The sequence below is a fragment of the Dipodomys spectabilis genome, unplaced genomic scaffold (genome assembly GCF_019054845.1).
Source record: "Dipodomys spectabilis isolate Male_0828 unplaced genomic scaffold, ASM1905484v1 ptg000039l, whole genome shotgun sequence".
Lineage (NCBI taxonomy): Eukaryota > Metazoa > Chordata > Mammalia > Rodentia > Heteromyidae > Dipodomys > Dipodomys spectabilis.
Window position 1 is genome coordinate 3,393,724 of NW_024870716.1, and position 18,529 is coordinate 3,412,252.

Here is an 18,529-nt window from a genome sequence, read left to right on the forward strand (position 1 = left end):
CGGTTGATCAGTTTCACATTTTGGTGATATCAGTTTATTCTTTGGATAGCTCTATCCACTGCTTTCATTTTAGAAGTGAGCTATCTTTCACCTAAATTTCACAAATGATCAGAATTTTTATGTAGTAACTGTTAGATGTAGCTAAATTTGGTGTTTTATTTTAGATCAGAGAGACTGAGATGTTCTGAAACCATTTTGTGTGTGTGTGTGTGTGTGTGTGTGTGTGTGCGCGCGCGTGCGCGCGCGCACCAGAACTGCCGCTTGAACTCAAGGCCTGGGAACTGTCCCTTTGCTTTTTCACTCAAGGCTGGCACTCTACTACTTGAGCCACAGCTCCACTTTCAGATATTTATTTAATTATTATTTTATTGTCATTATTGTTATTTTTTTGCTGGCTTGAACTCTGGGCCTGGGTGCTGTCCCTGAGCTTCTTTTGCTCAAGGCAAATGCTCTACCACTTGAGCTACAGACCCAATTCTGGCTTTTTTGAGTAGTTTATTGGAGATAAGAGTCTCACGGAGTTTCCTGTCCAGGCTGGCTTCGAACCATGATCCTCTGATCCCAGGCTCCTAAGTAGCTAGGATCACAGGCATGAGCCACTGGCACCCGACTTTACTTTCAGATTTTTGCTAGTTAATTGGAGATAAAAGTCTCACAGATTTCTTTGCCTGGGCTGGCTGTAACTGTTTCAATCCTCAGATCTCAACCTCCTGAGTAGGTATACAGGAATTATAGGTATAAGCCTCTGGCAGCCAGTAAGATAATTCAAAAGGTACTCTTTTAGAAATCAAACATTTTAAGAGTATATATCAAACCTGTAAAAAAAATATCAGAGTGGGAATTTCCCCAAGAAAGGTAGAGATGGTTTAAAATAACTTTTATGACCTCATAGTTCAGTTACTTTCCTACTTCTTTAGCCAAGTGAAAAAGCAGAAATGGAGCTCATGGCTGACATTTAAAAATGTCAGGAACTTGATTCATCATGCCAGTACCTTAACCTGCAAAGCCAACATGGGAGTTCTAGAGAAGCGCAGAGCAACCTGGTGAATAAACAATGTAAATATAACGTCTTGGCTCTTTATTTTTACTTTTCATTCTTTGTGCCAGTCCTGGGGCTTGAATTCAGTACTTGGAGGCTGTTCCTTTAAGCTTTTTTTTTTTTTTTTTTTTTTACTCAAGGCCAGTGTTCTACTCTTTGAGCCACAACTCCACTTCCAGCTTATTGGTAGCTCATTGGCAATAAAGATCTCATGGACTTTCTTGCCTGGGCTGGCTTTGAACCCTGACCTTCAGATCTCAGCTTCTTGAGTAGCTAGGATTATAAGTGTGAACCACTGGCTCCTGGCAAGATGTTAACATGTTAGCCTTTAGAACCTTGTCATTTTTTTTTTCTGTGACCTTAACTTTGTTTCTTTAAATAGGTTGCATGGTTTATGAAAAATTAGGTGAGCAGGTCTTTGGTACCACAGGGAAGCTTGTAATCTTCGGAGCTACATCTCTACAGAACACTGGAGGTAAAGAAAAAAGAAAAAGGAACAACATACATTATTATACATAATTTCAAACTGGGTGACTATCATTATCTTTCCTATTTTGGTAGTTCAGTGTCCATATGAGATTTATCATAATTGAAGCACCTCCTACCTGATGGTTAAAATGTCACAAGGGAAGGAAGAGACAACCACTTACTTAGAGATGAATATATTGCCAGAGTGGGAGGCTTAGCTACCTGCTTCTGGTCATGGGACGTGAACTCAGGACCTGGGCCCTGACTTTGAGCTTTTCTGCTCAAGACCAGTGCTCTCCACTACAGCTCCACTTCCAGTTTTCTGGTGGTTAATTGCAGGCAAGAGTCTCATGGAGTTTTCTGCCCAGGCTGGCTTCAAACTACAGTCCTCAGATTTCGGTCTCCTGAATAGCTAGGATTATAGGCCTGAGCCATCAGCGCTCAGCATTTGTTTTTCTTTTTCTTTTTTTTTTTTGTGGTGCTTCCTCCTAAGTCTTGAACTCAAGGCCCAGGTGCTGTTCCTCAGTTTTTGTGCTCAAAGCTAGCATGTACCACTTGAGCCTGTTATACCACCACTCCCAGTTTTTTTGGTGGTTAATTGGAGATAAAGTCCCCTGGACTTTCCTGCCTGGACTGGCTTCAAACCATGATCCTCAGATCTCAGCCATCTCAATAGCTAGGATTACAGGCATGAGCCACCAGCTAACTTCAAGAACACAAGCTGCTTGTGTTCTTGAAGTTCGTCTGGAAACTGAATTGTCACATCTCACAAAAATTGTAACATGTGCCTTAGGATTGTCTTTCTAAAAACATTCTCATTTTCCTCCAGCAATGCTGAGCTATCTCTTCATAGTCAAAAATGAACTTCCTTCTGCCATCAAGTTCCTCATGGGAAAAGAAGAGGAATTTCCGTAAGTTGTAGACCATTCTTTGTGATAGAACCAAAATGTTTTTGATTTAAATGCAGGCTAACCGAGGCTTTTGATTTAAGAAAATTTCAGAAATGCAAATTTTCCTAGGCTCTTTTTTTCTTGATGTGTGGTTCAATAATATATTTATTGGGGGTAATATAGATAATAAAAGAAGCAGGATGAACTCTATGAAAATTGAGAGGTAGGTTTCTCTGTCATGCTATAACTAGTAGATTTACATTGTCCCAAAGAGCCTGAAATCTCTATTTAGTTTTTATGAAATAAAATAGATACTGAGGGTTTTTTTTTTTTTTTTGATTATTTTGTTTTTCTTTTTGCCAGTCCTGAAGCTTAAGCTCTGGGCTTGGGCACTATTCCTATGCTTTTGTGTTCTAGGCTAGTGCTCTACCACTTGAGCTACACCTCCACTTCCAGCTTTTTGTGGTTAATTGGAGATAAGAGTCTCATAGACTTTCCTGCCCATGCTGGCATCAAACCATGATCCTCAATTTTCAGCCTCCTGAGTAGCTAGGATTAGATGTGTGAGCCACCGGCACCTGGCCAGATACTAAGTATAGTAATTTTATCCCAGAAGTAGAACATAAAAGAGCTGATGACTCACACCTGTAATTCTAGCTACTCAGAAGGCTGAGATCTGAGAAGCTGTGAGATTCTTCTCTCCAATTAAACACCAAAAAAAACAAAAACAAAAAAAAACAAACAAACCAGAAGTGGACTTGTGGTTCAAAGTGGGAGAGCACTAGCCTTATGCAAAAGAGCTCAGTGCCCAGGCCTTGAGTTCAAGCCCTAGACCAACACGCACACACACACACACACACACACACACACACACACACACACACACACACACAAATGTAGAATTGAGCCAATCTCAATAGTTAGAGCTAATCTTGGGGAATATTGTTTTTGATGTTTTGATTCCTTGTTTAAAACTTTTTGTCAGCCTTAGTTTTTCTGTCTCCCCTACCCTACTCCAAAAGAAGATTACAGAGCCAAAGTGCCTAGTGTTCTATCCTAGGATATAAAGTCAAATCCAAGGTCAAACCTTGGAGAGAAATGTCTATGTCTGGTGGCTTGTTTCCCCATGATATCAGCCAAGCCAATCCAAAAGGAACTTTCTCTTTGAATATTTAATAGCACAGCTTATAATCTGACAGATGTAATATATGCATTCAGCTTTGAAATCACATAAATAATTCACAGGAATTTTACATTTAGCCAAAAGGAGAGGAACAAAACAAAACAATATCTCTTTGTCTCTTACCTGGGAGTAGGGTCCTCGTACAGGAGAGTACTAGCTATGTTTAAAGTGTTTGAATAAACTGAATAATTGTCTAAGGAAAAAACAAAGTGATGACCCAGCCCCAATGGCTCAAGCCTATAATCCTTGCTACCCAAGAGGCCGAAGTTTACAGGATCTTGGTTCAAAGCCAACCTTGAGCAGAAAAGTCTGGGAAAACTCCATTTCCAAAAATAACTACCAAAAAACCAGGGCTGGAGGACTGGCTTGGACAGTAGAGCACCAACCAAGCTTATATAAGACCCTGAGTTCAAATCCTGATATTCTAGAAGAACAAAATAAAAAGGTAAGAAAAACAAAACAAAAAAAAATCCTCAGCAATTAAAATTAATTTAAATATATTGTAAAAACTTGCTTTCGAGGGGAAAAAGAAAAGTCTTCCCTTTTTGGTGTGCTGGTCCTACAGCTTCAACTCAGGACCTGGGCACTGTCCATGAGCTTTTCTGCTCAAAGCTAGCACTCTACCACTTACTGCAGCTCCATTTTTGGCTGTTTTTGGTGGCTAATTGAAGATAAGAGTCTCTCAGACTTTTCCTGCCTGGGCTGGCTTTGAACCTCCATCTTCAATCTCAGCCTCCTGAGTAGCTAAGATTTTAGGTGTGAGCCACCAGCGCCTGTCTAAAAATGTCTCTTTCTAAACAACAGCAACAAAAAATAACAGTAGCTGCCTCCCTGCCTTTCAGAGCCTGGTATGTGGATGGACGCGTGTTGGTGGTGGTGGTAACCTTCGGCATAATTCTCCCTCTGTGTCTCTTGAAGAACTTAGGTGAGGAGAAACTTTGTGTCTGTTGTCTCTACACTACCCAGAGAAGTCAGGAAACTCCTGAAAAGGAACAGCTTTGCCTCCTATCCCACACGTAATCAAATTGCAAGCATGAAGCTACCTGCCTTGGCAATGAGCAAGAAATGCTGGTTAGTACAGGACATGTTGAGCAATAGCCTCTTGTGTCCAAAGAGCCAGAGTGAGGAGAAAGAAAGTTACGAAAGAAACACAAAGGCTACTATTTTCACTGGTGTAACAAACTGCTGTGAAAATTCCAGAAAGTGGAATTCTCTTAGAAGGTGTTCTTTGTTTGTTTGATGTTTTCACAGTGCTGGAGATTGAACCCAAGGCTTTGTGCAGGGGTTGGGGCAAGGGGGTGGGGTATGTTCTAGCCCTATCTATACACCCAATCTAGCATTCTTGTTTGTTTTTGTTTTTCATTTGGGGACACAGTCTTGCCATGTAGCTCAGGCTGGCCTCAAACTTCATCTCTTCGGGGCTGGGATTATAGGCATGCACCACCAGCCTGAAAGCTTAAATACTCAGATTTAAGCAACTAGATTTTCAAATCTAAATCTCAAGACAGACTATTGCTCTACTTATACCCCCAAAGTATTATGAATCATCTCTAAATTTAGATTTCCCTTGTTCAAAGGAGAGAGAGAGAATTCAAAGGTGACAGGTGATCTCCAAGTTATATTCAGTTGGTTTTGACTCTGTGTGTGTGTGTGTGTGTGCATGCATGTGTGTGTATGTGCACATGCGTGTGAATATAGGCACAAATCCTGGGGCTTGAACTCAGAGCCTTGATGCTGTCCCTGAGCTTTTGTATTTAAGGCTAGTATTCTACCACTTGAACCACAGCTCCACTTTTGGCTTTTTGGTAGTTCATTGGAAATCAGTTTCATGGACTTTCCTGCCCAGTCTGGCTTTGAACCAGCCAGGGTCCTTAGCTGTCGGCCTCCAGAGTAGGTAGGATTACAGGCATGATCCACCCACTCATAGCTTGACATTTGTTTTTATGCTTACATAGAGACAAGTATAGTCTCTAAATGCCATAGGAATTTCATACATTGAATAACAAGACCAGATTATAGCTGATTAAAAAATCTCTAACGTGCATTTCCTATAAAGCTGGCTTAATTCAAAGCAGAAGCTTGAATTCATGTCCTTTTCTGTTTTGGTTTTAAAATGTCAAAACTTTTCTAGTATTTATCGAGACTTTCTCTCTCTCTCTCTTTTTTTTTGACAGTACTGATATTTGTATTCAGGGTCTCATCTATGGTAGGAGGGAACTCTACCACTTGGGCCATCCTTATAGCCAATGTTTAGGGAATACCTAAGTAAAAAAAAAATTATTTTTGGTGCCAGTCCTGGAGCTTGAACTCAGGGCCTAGGCACTGTCCCTGAGTTTTTATTCTCAAGGTTAGTACTCTTACCACTTGAGCTACAGCTCTACTTGTAGCTTTTTGCTGGTTAATTAGAGAGAAGAGTCTCATGGATTTTCCTGCCCAAGCTGGATTTGAATCACAATCCTCAGATCTCAGTTTTCTGTGTAGCTAGATTACAGGTCTGAGCCACTGGCATCCAGCATTTAAATATCTTTTAAAACTACTTAATTTTCTGCTTTCTGGGTCTGTGTGTAGACGTTGCTGTGCCAACAGAAGTGCTCTTTAAGTTGGTATCAAAAAAATTCCTGGGGCTGGGAAGTTGGCTCAGTGGTAGAGTGCTTACCTTGCATGCCTGAGGCCCTGGGTTCGATTCCTCAGCACCACATAAGCAAAAAGAAAAAAACCAGAAGTGGCGCTCTGGCTCAAGTCTTAGAGCAGTAGCCTTGAGCTGAAGAGCTGAGGACAGCACATAAGCAAAAAGAAAAAAGCCGGAAGTGGCGCTGTGGCTCAAGTGGTAGAGTACTAGCCTTTTTGGGGGGAAAAAATTAAAAGCTGAGGAATAGCACCCAGGCCCTGAGTTCAAGTCCCAGGACTGGCACAAAAAGGAAAACAATCTACGGATGTGATTAAGAAGGGATTTGTCCATCACGTATTCAGAGATCAAACCATAGGGCTCCTCCCTGGATTCTAGGAATCTGAGGTCTAGAGCATTCAGGAAAGCCCCAGAATCAACACAAAGTATAACATTTTATTCAAAGTCCTCCTTTTCACCAAATAAACTAGCAAAAGCAAATAATACATGTTATATGCACATGGGTGTAAATGAACTATTTTTTGTCAGTTGTGGGGCTTGAACCCAGGGCCTGAGTACTGTCTTTGAGCTTTTCTGCTCAAGGCTAGCACTCTGCCACTTTGAGCCCCAGTGCCACTTCCTAAATGCATTTTATCACTATTTTTTAATTATGAAAGTTACATAAGTCAGGTAATGAGTACATTTCCTTTTGAGTAGTGTCACCCCCTCCCTCATTTTCTCCCTCAGTTTTCCCCCTCACAACCCTCCCTCCCTGGTTGTATAGTTCATTTCCAATATAGTGTCTGGTGAGTATCACTGCTGACGAAGTCCCAAATTATGCTTAAAATAGTACATTGAAAGCTGGGTGCCCGTGGATCACACATAATCCTAGCTACTCAGAGGCTGAAATGTGAGAATAACTGAAGCCAGCCTGGATGGGAAAGTCTGAGACTCTTCTCTCCAGCTAAGTACCAAAAAGCAGGAAATGAAGCTGTATTCTAAATGCTAGAGCACAAACCTTGAGTGAAAACGCTAAGGCACAGCACCCAGTTCAAACCCAAGTACCAGCTTGCACGTGTGCATGTGTACACACACACACACACACACACACACACATATTTTTTAAAAAAACCTTGAAGTACTGAGTGACTGGGGGTATAGCTTAGTGGTAGAGCATTTGGCTCACATGCATAAGACCCTAGGTTCAATCCCCAGCACTACCACCAAAAAAAGGAGAAACAACAAATGAGATATTAGCAATGTACTTTTTGCTCTTTTAAAGGTTATCTTGGCTATACCAGTGGATTTTCCTTGAGCTGTATGGTGTTTTTCCTAATAGTGGTAAGTAGTGATTAATCAGTTGGCTTGGTTGTAACATAATCTACTGCAATATAACAATTATTTATGATTTAGCTTTCCTAACATCTACATTGTTTCTCTGGTATTTCTAAATGCCAGGTTATCTATGAGAAATTTCAGATTCCCTGCATTGCTACAGCCCTCAATGCAACAAGTCTTAATTCAACAAACAGTGATGTGTGCACGCCAAAATACGTCACCTTCAATTCTAAGGCAAGTTTCCTTCTGCTTCTCAAAGAAGCATGAGTATTTTGACTAAAGGAAGTACATTTTCTCATACATGTCATAATTGCAGTTATGATGTGTGTGTATGTGTGTGTATGTGTACATGCATGTGTATGTACATATGCACATGTGTTGGAACTGGGTCTTGAACTCAGGACCTCATGCTCTTGCTTAGCTTCTTTACTTGAGGCTGGAACTCTACCACTTGAGCCACAGCTCCACTTCCAGCTTTTTAGTGGTTAATTCGAGATAAGAGTCTCACAGACTTTCCTGCCCAGGCTGGCTTTGAACCGTGATCCTTAGTTCTTAGCATCCTGGAGTAGCTAGGATTACAGGTATGTGCTACCTGAGTCCAACTGAATGTACTTCTTCTTCTTCTTTTTTTTTTTTTTGTCAATCATGGGGCTTGAACTCTGGGCATGGGTGCTGTCCCTCAGCTCTTCAGCTCAAGGCGAGAGTGCTCTACTGCTTGAGCCACAGCGCCACTTCCGGTTTTCTAGTGGTTTATTTGAGATAAGTCTCACAGACTTTCCTTCCCAGGCTGGCTTTGAACCATGATCCTCAGATCTCAGCCTCCTGAGTAGCTAGGATTACAGGCACGAGCCACCGACGCCTGGCTGAACATACTTATTCTTAAAAACACATAGTACCATAGCTTCTGTATTCACAATACATTCAGTGACCATTAAACAATAAATCTCTCTCTCTCTTTCTTTCTTTCTCTCTCTTTCTCTCTCTCCCCCCCCCCTCTCTCACACACACACATACACACACATATACCCACTTAACCCAGCTTAGTACAGCCTTGAGTATTGGCTATGGAAATCTGGATACTTGTCTCACCTCATTTTTTCTGTGCAGAACACTGAATAATGCTTTTATTTTTTTTTTTAATTTTTAAATTTTATCATAAAGGTGATGTACAAAGGGGTTATAGTTACATAAACCAGGTAGTGAGTGATGCTTTTAAAACAAATGAATAAAAACAAGAAACACCTTACCCATGCTTAATATATAGAACACTATATAGAAAGGAATACTGAAAAAAAAAAAAAAAAGAAAGAAAAAGGAATACTGCAAACTTCCCAGCTAGCACAGATGAAATATAGATACCACTGTAAAGTTTTCATAAGAAGTGACACTGAGGCCAGATACTGGTGGCTCAGGCCTGTAACCCTAGCTACTCAAGAGGCTGAGGTCTGAGGATCACAGTTCAAAGCCAGCCTAAGAAGCATAGGCCACAAGAGTCTTATCTCCGATTAATCAACAAAAATCTAGAAGTGTGGCTGTGGCTCAAGTGTTCGAGCGCGCGCTGTGAGCAAAAAAGCTTAAGGACAGCACGAAGGCCTTGAGTTCAAGCCCCAGGAGTGGCACACAATAAAGAAACAAAAATCTCCAAATAATCAGGGATTCTGAAGAGCGATTCTGTCAGACGAAAGATAGCTCTGAAATACTGGAGTTGGATAAGGCTTATGGTAAAAATGTCTTTTCTTAATGTTTGTATTTCTTCCTTCAAACAGACTGTGTATGCTTTACCAACCATTGCCTTTGCATTTGTATGTCACCCCTCGGTCCTGCCAATCTACAGCGAGCTGAAAGAGTAAGAGACCTATTCGATTTTCCCGTCTTCATCATTTTCTACCTCTCACCAATAGGCACGTTCTGTGTTAAAATAATTAGGCTTCTGCCTTCTGCCATTCTTGAGCCAGTTCAATATTAAGAAAAATCAGAAATCTGCAGTATTTTCTGGCCACCAATATGAAAAAGTAATCAGCTACCTTGCATTTTCAGTTGCTTTGACTTTTCAGATACTATATTCCTTAGAAGAGCTCAAATATTTGCAGTTGTTTTTTTTTATTGTGAAAATACTGTACAGAGGGGTTACAATTACATGGGCAAGATCATGAGTACATTTCTTATCAAGCATTGTTGCCTCCTCCTTTGTTTCCCCTTCCCATCCCTTCCCATCCTCTCCCCGCCCCCACCCAATCCTCCTCCCCCCTCCTCCTCCTCATCAAAGTTGTGAAGTTTGTTTTTCGACATAAGGACTTGAACATCTCATTGTGGATACAGGTCCACCTGTATCCCTATTTAAACGATTTGTTTTTCCCCTTCCCTCCCACAAATTATACCACCATCAAACACAGTGAAAGCAGGGGTTATACCGTGGGGGAGGGACATACAAAGCAACAAATAAATAATCCTATAAATGTGTTAGAAACAATCGCATGAAAGAAAAAACATTTGAATACATATCTTAGGGTTAATTTCCCTAACATCACCTTATCTGACCTTTTCTGCTTGACTCAGACATATACTAGATATTGCAAATAAGGGAAACCATGGGACCTAGGTTTCTTTGGGCCTGGTTTACTTCACTTAATATAATTTTTTCCAAGTCTTTCCATTTCCTAACAAATGGGGCAATGCCATTCTTTCTGATGGAGGCATAGAATTCCATTGTTGCACTGGTTTGTTGTTGTGGTTGTTACTCATACTTATTTGCAGAGTTGATAATATTTTCAGGATGATAATCTTCAGGTTGATCTAATTATAAACTGCTAAATGTATTGTCTCAGCTTTGCCTGGTAGTTTAGGCAGAGAAAAAGCTGATAAATATAAAAAGTGAGTGCTAAGTCCACAAGCTAGAAAAGAAAAAGAATATTTTTGGCCCCTGAGCCTTATTAAGATGGCTTTATTATTTCTTTAGTGCCAGTCCTGAGGCTTGAACTCAGAGGCTTCTCACTGTCTTTGAGCTTTCATACTCAAAGCTAGTGCTCTAGCTCTTTCAGTCCCAGCACCATTTCTAGTTTTTTGGTAGTTAATTAGAGATAAGAGTCTCATAGACTTTCTTGCCTGGGCTAGCTTTTTTTTTTTTTTCTTTGTTGGTTGTGGGGCTTGAACTCATGGCATGGATACTGTCCCTCAGCTCTTCAGCTCAAGGCTAGCGCTCTACCACTTGAGCCACAACACCACTTCCAGCTTTTTCTGTTGATGTGGTGCTGAGGAATCGAACCCAGGGCCTCATGCATGCAAGGCAAGCACTCTACCACTGAGCCACCTTCCCAGCCCATTTGAACTATGATCTCAGCCTCCTGAGTAGGTAAGATTACAGGCATGAGCCACCAATGCCTGGACTGATTTTATTTTTAATTGTCATTTTAGAGTAGACTGAAAGCTTGCTGATCAATTTCTGATGTGTTTGAGTATTAACCGATTTTCATCAGATTTATTTATGAGTTCTTCCTCTTTCATATTTAATAGATACAATGCTAAAATCCAAAAAACCTATACCTGTCTAATTACACATAAATTATTTCTCCTTCCTGATCCTATATCTTGGAAATTTAAATTGCTATTTGACACCCTTTAAATGTTATGTTCCAGCTGTTTGTATCATTTTCAAGTGTCTACCTTTCAGTTTTCCAATAAAATGTTCCTAGGGCTATCTATTTTCTCCTATGACTATAGATTCATTATTTGAGCAGTTAAAGAAATATAAAAGGGGGGAGGGGGGAGATGTAGGAGTGGGAGGGAGGGAGATGGGAAGGGATAGGAAGGGGAAACAAAGGAGGAGGCAACAATGCTTGATAAGAAATGTACTCATTATCTTGCCCATGTAATTGTAACTCCTCTGCACGGTATTTTCATAATAATAATAATAAAAGGAAATATAAAAGGAGCCAGTCTCCAGTGGCTCACGCCTGTGATCCTAGCTACTCAGGAGGCTGAGATCTGAGGATCGAGGTTCAAAGCCAGCCCAGGCAGGAAAGTCCATGAGATGCTTATCTCCAATGAACCACTCAAAACCTGGAAGTGGTGCTGTGGTTCAAGTGGTAGAGCGCTAGCCTTGAGCTGAAGTGCTGAAGGGACAGTACCCAGGCCCAGAGTTCAGCCTCCACAGCTGACCAAAAAAAAAAAAAAAAGAAAGAAAGAAAGAAATATAAAAGGCCAAGTACCAATTGCTCACTCCTGTAATCCTAGCTACCCAGGTGTCTGAGATCAGAGGATCACCATTAGAAGCCAGCCCAAGTAGGAACATCCATGAGACTCTTATCTCCAGTTAACCATCAAACCATAGAAGTGGTGCCATGGCTCAAGTGATAGACCCCTTGCTTTAGTGAAAAAGCTCAAGTACAGCACCCAGGCCCCAAGTTCAAGCCCCAGCGCGTGCGCGTGCACGCACACACACACACACACACACACACACACACACACACACACACACACACATACGCACACTACACAAAAGAAGCTGTCCTAACTCCCAGTAAACTTGACCTGAGAGGCAGAGCCTACCCCATCCATCACATCATCATGGAGCTATTTCTGTAAGATGTACAGACTTGTAGTTCCATCCCAGAAGCTACTCTGTGGGAATACAGTTCTCACGTAATTTGAAAGACAAAGCGCCCAAGGCCAACTTCTAGCTCTGCTCTGGGGTAGAGAGAGGAACATTTGAATGTTTTCTTTCTTAGTGCATGGTTGATGTGAAGATGAAAGCAAACACAAATATTTTTTAAAAAATACTGTCTGTCCTTCAGATGAGAACATAATATTCTTTTCAAAGCACAGTGAAGAACAGTCAGGGAGGGAAGTTCACGGCTCTCTGCTTCACAGCACCCATCTGGTAGGAAAGTAGTCCAGCTGGTCAGCTATGTCCTAACCCAAGGGCAGGATCATCAAGTTAAGTATATTTTTCAGCATTAACCCAGGGGTTAAATTCAATGATTTTGTTGTTTGGGATGCTGGTCCTAGGACTTGATCTCAGCGTGCTGCCCCTGAGCTATTGTGCTCATGGCTAGTGTTCTACCGTTCGAGCCACAGCTCTATTTCCAGCTTTTTGGTGGTTCATTGGAGATAAGAGTCTCATGGACTTTCCTTCCCTGGGCTGGCTTTGAATTCTGATCCTCAGATTTCAGCTAGGCTGACAGAAGTGAATCACCAATGCCTAGCTCAATTCAATGATGTTAATTTTGCAAATTCCTCTATCTTTGTTCACAGTCGATCACAGAAAAAAATGCAGATGGTTGCAAATATCTCCTTTTTTGCCATGTTTCTGATGTACTTCTTGACAGCCATCTTTGGCTACTTGACTTTCTATGGTAAGTGTCACTCAACCAACACAGACAGGTAGGTATTTGTCAGTCAATTTGTGAAGATCCACACTAGAATACTGGTTAACAAACACAAAGCTATGCATTGGCTTTGTTGGGGGTGGGATGGGGAATCTTTATAGCCAAATGTTGGGGGTTCCTTTTACACGTTCATGCAAAATAGAATAATTACTGAAACGATATACTATCATTTCCCCTCTAATATTGTCTAGGAGAAACTGCATTTGGAAGAATGCCATACTTACTAAGGAAAAACTTCAAAGCTGCATCAGAGAAGGCTTTCCTAATTGACACTGCAAATTAGGTCAGGTTCCATTAATAGAAAAAAGAGACAGAGACTGATGTTGAAAGTGAGAAAGCTGAGAGCTCCAGTCATGAAACTCCTCATTAATTAAAAATAAAATGCCTAACTGGTCACCACAATTTGAATCCTTGCAAATAGAAGAAGAAAAAAAATGACAAGTTTAGAGTCTAGGTGCTGGTGGCTCATGTCAGTAATCCTAGCTACCCAGGAAGCTGAGCTCTGAGGATCACAGTGCAAAGTCAGCCTGATCAGGGAAAGTTTGAGACTCTTAGCTCCACTTAATCAGCCAAAAGCTAGAAATGGAAATGTGGCTCAAGTGGTAGAGAGCCAGCCTTAAGCAAAAATGTAAGGGACAGTGACCAGGTCCTGAGTTCAAGCCCCAGGACTGGCACACACACACACACACACACACACACACACACACACACACACACACACACACACACACACACACACACACACACCACCTCTATAAATTATTCTGATACTTCAATACATTGCCTTCCTTGCCCGTTGGCTTAGACATTTGATCCAGGGAAACCACCGCTCAGCAGTGTTCTTTGTCCTCTATTCCCCTCATTGTAGGAACCGTGCAGTCAGACCTCCTTCACAAGTACCAGAGACACAATGATATTCTCATCTCGACAGTGCGGCTGGCTGTCATTGTCGCTGTCATCCTCACAGTGCCGGTGTTGTTTTTCACAGTGAGTATTAGGCCTCTGTGCAGTCTGAGAAAAGCTGGCCTCTCATCTTGCCCTCTGCTCTCAAACCTCCTGAGACCTACCACGGGGGAGGGGAACGAGGCCATGAGACCTCACATTCTGGTTAGTGTCATCTCTGCGGACTGAACCTTTCTTTTTCTTTTTTGCCAGAACTGGGGCTTGATCTCAGGGCCTTGTGTTCTTGCTTAGCTCTTGTGCTTAGTTTGGTGCTCTACCACTTGAGCCACTTCTATACTTCTGGCTTTTTGCTGCTTAGTTGGAAATAAGAATCTCTTAAATTTAATCCTCAGATCTCAGACTTGTATGTAGCTAGTATTACAGGTCTGAGCTACCAGTACCTGGCTGTGAATTGAATTTTAATTCTAATTCTTCCACTCTTTTTGTTATTGTGGTGGTTTTATTTTTTTGTACCAATCCTTGGGCTTGAACTCAGGGTTTGGGCACTGTCTCTTAGCTTTTATACTCAAGGCTGGTGCTCTATCATATGAGCCACAGTTCCATTTTTTTCCCCCCACACTCTTTATAGAGAAACAATGACAAGGAATTTGAATCTTGGTTATTCAAGACAGGATAATATAGAGGAACCCAAAGAGAACACCAAATCAAATCTCAGTTAAAGACAGAAATTACTTGACTCAAAGAAAAGGGAAACTCTTGCCTGAAAATGCTTTCCAGTTTAAGTGAAGACCATATATCTCCCAAATAGTTACATCTCTTTTAAACCTGGTTTTTCCAGGCACTGTAATCCTACCTACTAAGGAGGCTGAGATATAAGAATCATCGTTTTAAGCCAGGTGGGGACAGGAAAGTCCATGAGATTCTTACCTACAATTAACCACCAAAAAGCTAGAAGTAAAGCTGTGTCTTAAGTCATAGAGTATTAACTGTGAACAAAGAAAGAAAGAAAGAGAGAGAGAGAGAAAGAAAGAAAGAAAGAGAGAGAGAGAAAGAGAGAAAGAAAGAAAGAAAGAGGGAGGGAGGGAGAAAGAGAGAAGGAAAGAAGGTAGAAAAGAAGAAAGGAAGGAAAGAAGGAAGGAAGGAACTCAATCACTAAGTTTACAAAGCATTCAGCAATAAATCACTTACTGGGCTAAGAAATGGAAGTGTTAAGATGAATTATAGAATCTTTGTTTTCTTTTCCTGAAGGTTCGTTCATCCTTATTTGAATTGGCTAAGAAAACAAAATTTAACTTATGTCGCCATGTCTTGGTTACATTCATCCTCTTGGTGATCATCAACTTGTTGGTGATCTTTATCCCCTCCATGAAGGACATCTTTGGAGTTGTAGGTATGGCTTTATGACTTCAAATATCATTCTACAACATACCACAGCTGCCTAAAGTTTAAGTTTCATAATAATAACCCTGAACTTTCTTCTCTCTCTCTGTTCCTTTTCTTACTTTTAGGTGTTACCTCTGCAAATATGCTTATTTTCATTCTTCCTTCATCTCTTTATCTAAAAATTACAAACCAGGATGGAGATAAAGGCACGCAAAGAATTTGGGTATGTCTCTTGGTAACCCTTCTCATATTTCTAATTCATTTTTAACTAAAATTTAGTAAATAAATAGGTAATCTCTCTACTGGCTATTACCATTGTCAGTTACCTTGAAGAGAGACAGTAGACCTACAATTCTACTTCACTTTGAAAGTCATAAAATTTCACATCAAACTCTTGTCCATTCTCTCAGGATATAGATAGATAGATAGATTAGATAGATAGATAGATAGATAGATAGATAGATAGATAGATAGATAGATAGATAGATAGATAATTTCTGGTTTTGCTCTTATTGTGTTTTAGTTTGTGTTTTGGTTCAAGGTGTGGGCAGCTAGGAGAATGGATCTGTAGACTTCTATTTCTACAGCATGATTTCTTGTCATTAGCAAGATAAGAAGAGGAGAGGGACAGTAAGATGTGATACAATCCAGTTTCTGTGTGTGTGTGTGTGTGAGTGTGTGTGTGAATGTGTGTGTGTGTGCACGCATGCATGCACATGCACCCCAGAATTGAGGCTTGAACTCAAGACCTCCTGCTCTTGCTTGGCTTCCTCTCAAAGCTGGCACTCTACAGCAGTTGAAACTTCTGGCTTTTTAATGGTTAATTGGAAATAAGTCTCAGACTTTTCTGTCCAGGCTGACTTGGAACCTCAATCTTCAGATCTCAGCCTCCTGAGTAGTTAGGATTACAGGCATGAGCCACCAGCACCTGGCTTTAATACAATTTCTGGCCATATAACTATCTTAGAACACAAGCAATGCCTTCAGTTAAAATGTCTGAGTTCACTGAAAGTGACTTAAAAAAATGATTTGACGGAAATGGCTTTGGAGTGAGCAGACCTGGATTCAAAAGCTATCATTCTCTATTGGGCTTCTTGTTTCCAGGGCTGGTGAAGTTCAAAGGGTGTCTTGGAGGTGATATGCTTAGACCCAGGGAGGTAAGCAGGAGTGAGGTGGTTGCTGCCCGACTCCCTTCTGCAACACCCTTGTGCTTGTCCTCTGAGAAGGTTTCTCAGCTGCCTTAGCAGATCAGCAGAAGTACTGCCATTACACACATCACCTGAGTTGCCTGACCCAGAGGCTATAGGCAGGAGGGATATCCCTGTACATTTAAGACAACCATCATCAAGTGCTAGTGGCTCACACCTGTAATCCTAACTACTCAAGAGGCTGAGAAAGCCAATGAGACTCTCATCACCAATTAACTGCCAAAAAGCCAGAAATGCAGTTATGGCTCCAAGTGGCAGGCCCTGAGTTCAAGCCCCAGGTAGAGAGAGAGAGAGACAGAGAGAGACAGAGAGACAGAGAGAGACAGAGAGAGAGAGAATGCTCATCATTCAAACTGATAGAGCATCAAGGGGGCCAAGAAAATTAGGTTTCCTGAAGCCAGGAAACTTAAATCTTTCTAAGTCTTGCCATAGTTATTTGTAGAAATAAATACACTTGAGATCACAGGGAGTCAGCCAGAGTGGAGAGGATGTGAGACTCACCAAGTTTTAGCCAAAAAAAAAGTTTCCCAGTTCAACAATGGTTACAATGAACCCCAACTAGAACGGACCACAAAGGGAAAGGGCAAAATGATCTATGATTTGTTTTCCTTAGTTGGTGTGGAAAGTGTTGGTTGTTTTTGAAATAATATATGTATTTTATTGCTTCAGGCTGCCCTCTTTTTGGGACTGGGTGTGCTGTTTTCCTTGGTCAGCATTCCTCTGGTCATCTATGATTGGGCCTGCTCTTCAGGTTAGTGATGAAGGCCACTGAGACCAGCCCAGGAAAGAAAAGCTTCCTGACCCAACACTCATCCCCCGCCACCGTCAATCATCAGCAATACCCGCTCCCTCCACTTCCTTTCAAGTTTACAGAAGCAAACAGAAATGTATAAGACGCTGAAAATGGAATGATACGGGTGGCACCACAGAGGCCCGTTTCTCTGGGGCCCCCTGTTCCTCTCAGACTCGAGATCTTCGTATGGGTTGTGAATTTTTTTTTTCCCTCCAAATGTCATGCAATTGGTTTTAAAAATTTTTTTTATTGTTATTATAAAGGTTACGTACAGAGGGGTTACACTTTCATAAGTCAAGTAATAAGTACATTTCTTTTGTTTTTGACAATGTGCATTTCTTCCCTCCCCCCTCCTCCCGCCTGCTATACTTCCCATAATCAATTCTTTTTCACTTTCCCAACTCAGTGTTTGGTGGTTTCCATAGTCTCGTAAAAATTGGAAAATGTGGTCATTTGCCATGTTCACTTATTAAATACATCCACTTCTGAAATGATTTTCTTATTAATGTTTGGCTCACACTATCTGTACCTTTTTAGAGGAGAAAAGAATCTTGAATTGTATATATTTTATTTTGTTTTACAGGGAAAAAAAAAGAATATGGTTTCATAAATAATTTCCCTATTTTTGGTTAACACAGCACACAAGGATAACTGTGGAAGAGCCCTAGGGTACGTGCCATTGCTAGATTAATAACTATTGCTTAATAGTTGAGGTAGTTTTGATCACCTGATGGTAAACTTTGGCCATCAAGACCTGTAGATCCTGCACACCAAGACATTTTCTGTGAGTGTCCCCAGCTGGCAAAGGAAAGGGGTATGAATGCCACCTCAGTAAAGAGATTAAGCTATACATTCAGACCCTCTAGTCAATGAAGTTTTGTTTTCCTCTTAGCATCTTGGCTCAGTGACTCTAGTCTGAGTTCACTTCAACTCAAGGACAATTGGGGACCCTACAGTGAAAAGATTGTCCAAAATACATATGAAAATAGTCCTCAATGCAGCCTGCTTTCAACTGTCCACGTTGGAACAGGAAATGTTTTATTAGATGAACAGCCTAGCACTGAATCTTGACCACCAGCTTTCTGCAACAGAGAAGAATGGGGATCTAAGCCAAGGATGAGCTAGGCTAGATCATTCCTGTTTTATACTGGGTACTTTAGAGGAGCCAAAAAAAATGATTTGTTTTCTATCTATAAATCTAGGTTAGTACAACTATATAAGATTTTTGTACCTTCAATAAGCCTCATTTATATTTTATTTTCTCTGTAAACTCTTTATCTAGTCTTGATAGTAACTCTCCAAAGATAGTCTTTGTGAGTACTCTCTCTCTCTCTC

The 18,529-nt window shown here is 40.9% G+C and overlaps 1 protein-coding gene across 6 annotated transcripts in view; it reads left to right on the forward strand.

Annotated features, from left to right (window-relative positions):
* Slc38a1 (solute carrier family 38 member 1) overlaps window positions 1–17,460 on the forward strand; it is a 63,874-nt gene extending 46,414 nt beyond the window's left edge. For all 6 annotated transcript variants that reach the window (XM_042677728.1, XM_042677726.1, XM_042677731.1 and 3 more), the window contains 11 exons: window positions 1,422–1,514; window positions 2,337–2,418; window positions 4,423–4,505; window positions 7,468–7,526; window positions 7,644–7,757; window positions 9,290–9,369; window positions 12,774–12,874; window positions 13,776–13,894; window positions 15,059–15,200; window positions 15,319–15,416; window positions 17,071–17,460. In XM_042677728.1, coding sequence (XP_042533662.1) covers window positions 1,422–1,514; window positions 2,337–2,418; window positions 4,423–4,505; window positions 7,468–7,526; window positions 7,644–7,757; window positions 9,290–9,369; window positions 12,774–12,874; window positions 13,776–13,894; window positions 15,059–15,200; window positions 15,319–15,416; window positions 17,071–17,157 — 1,058 coding nt within the window. In that variant the 3' untranslated portion in view covers window positions 17,158–17,460. The remainder of the gene's footprint in view (window positions 1–1,421; window positions 1,515–2,336; window positions 2,419–4,422; window positions 4,506–7,467; window positions 7,527–7,643; window positions 7,758–9,289; window positions 9,370–12,773; window positions 12,875–13,775; window positions 13,895–15,058; window positions 15,201–15,318; window positions 15,417–17,070) is intronic.
* The last annotated feature ends 1,069 nt before the right edge of the window (window positions 17,461–18,529 follow it).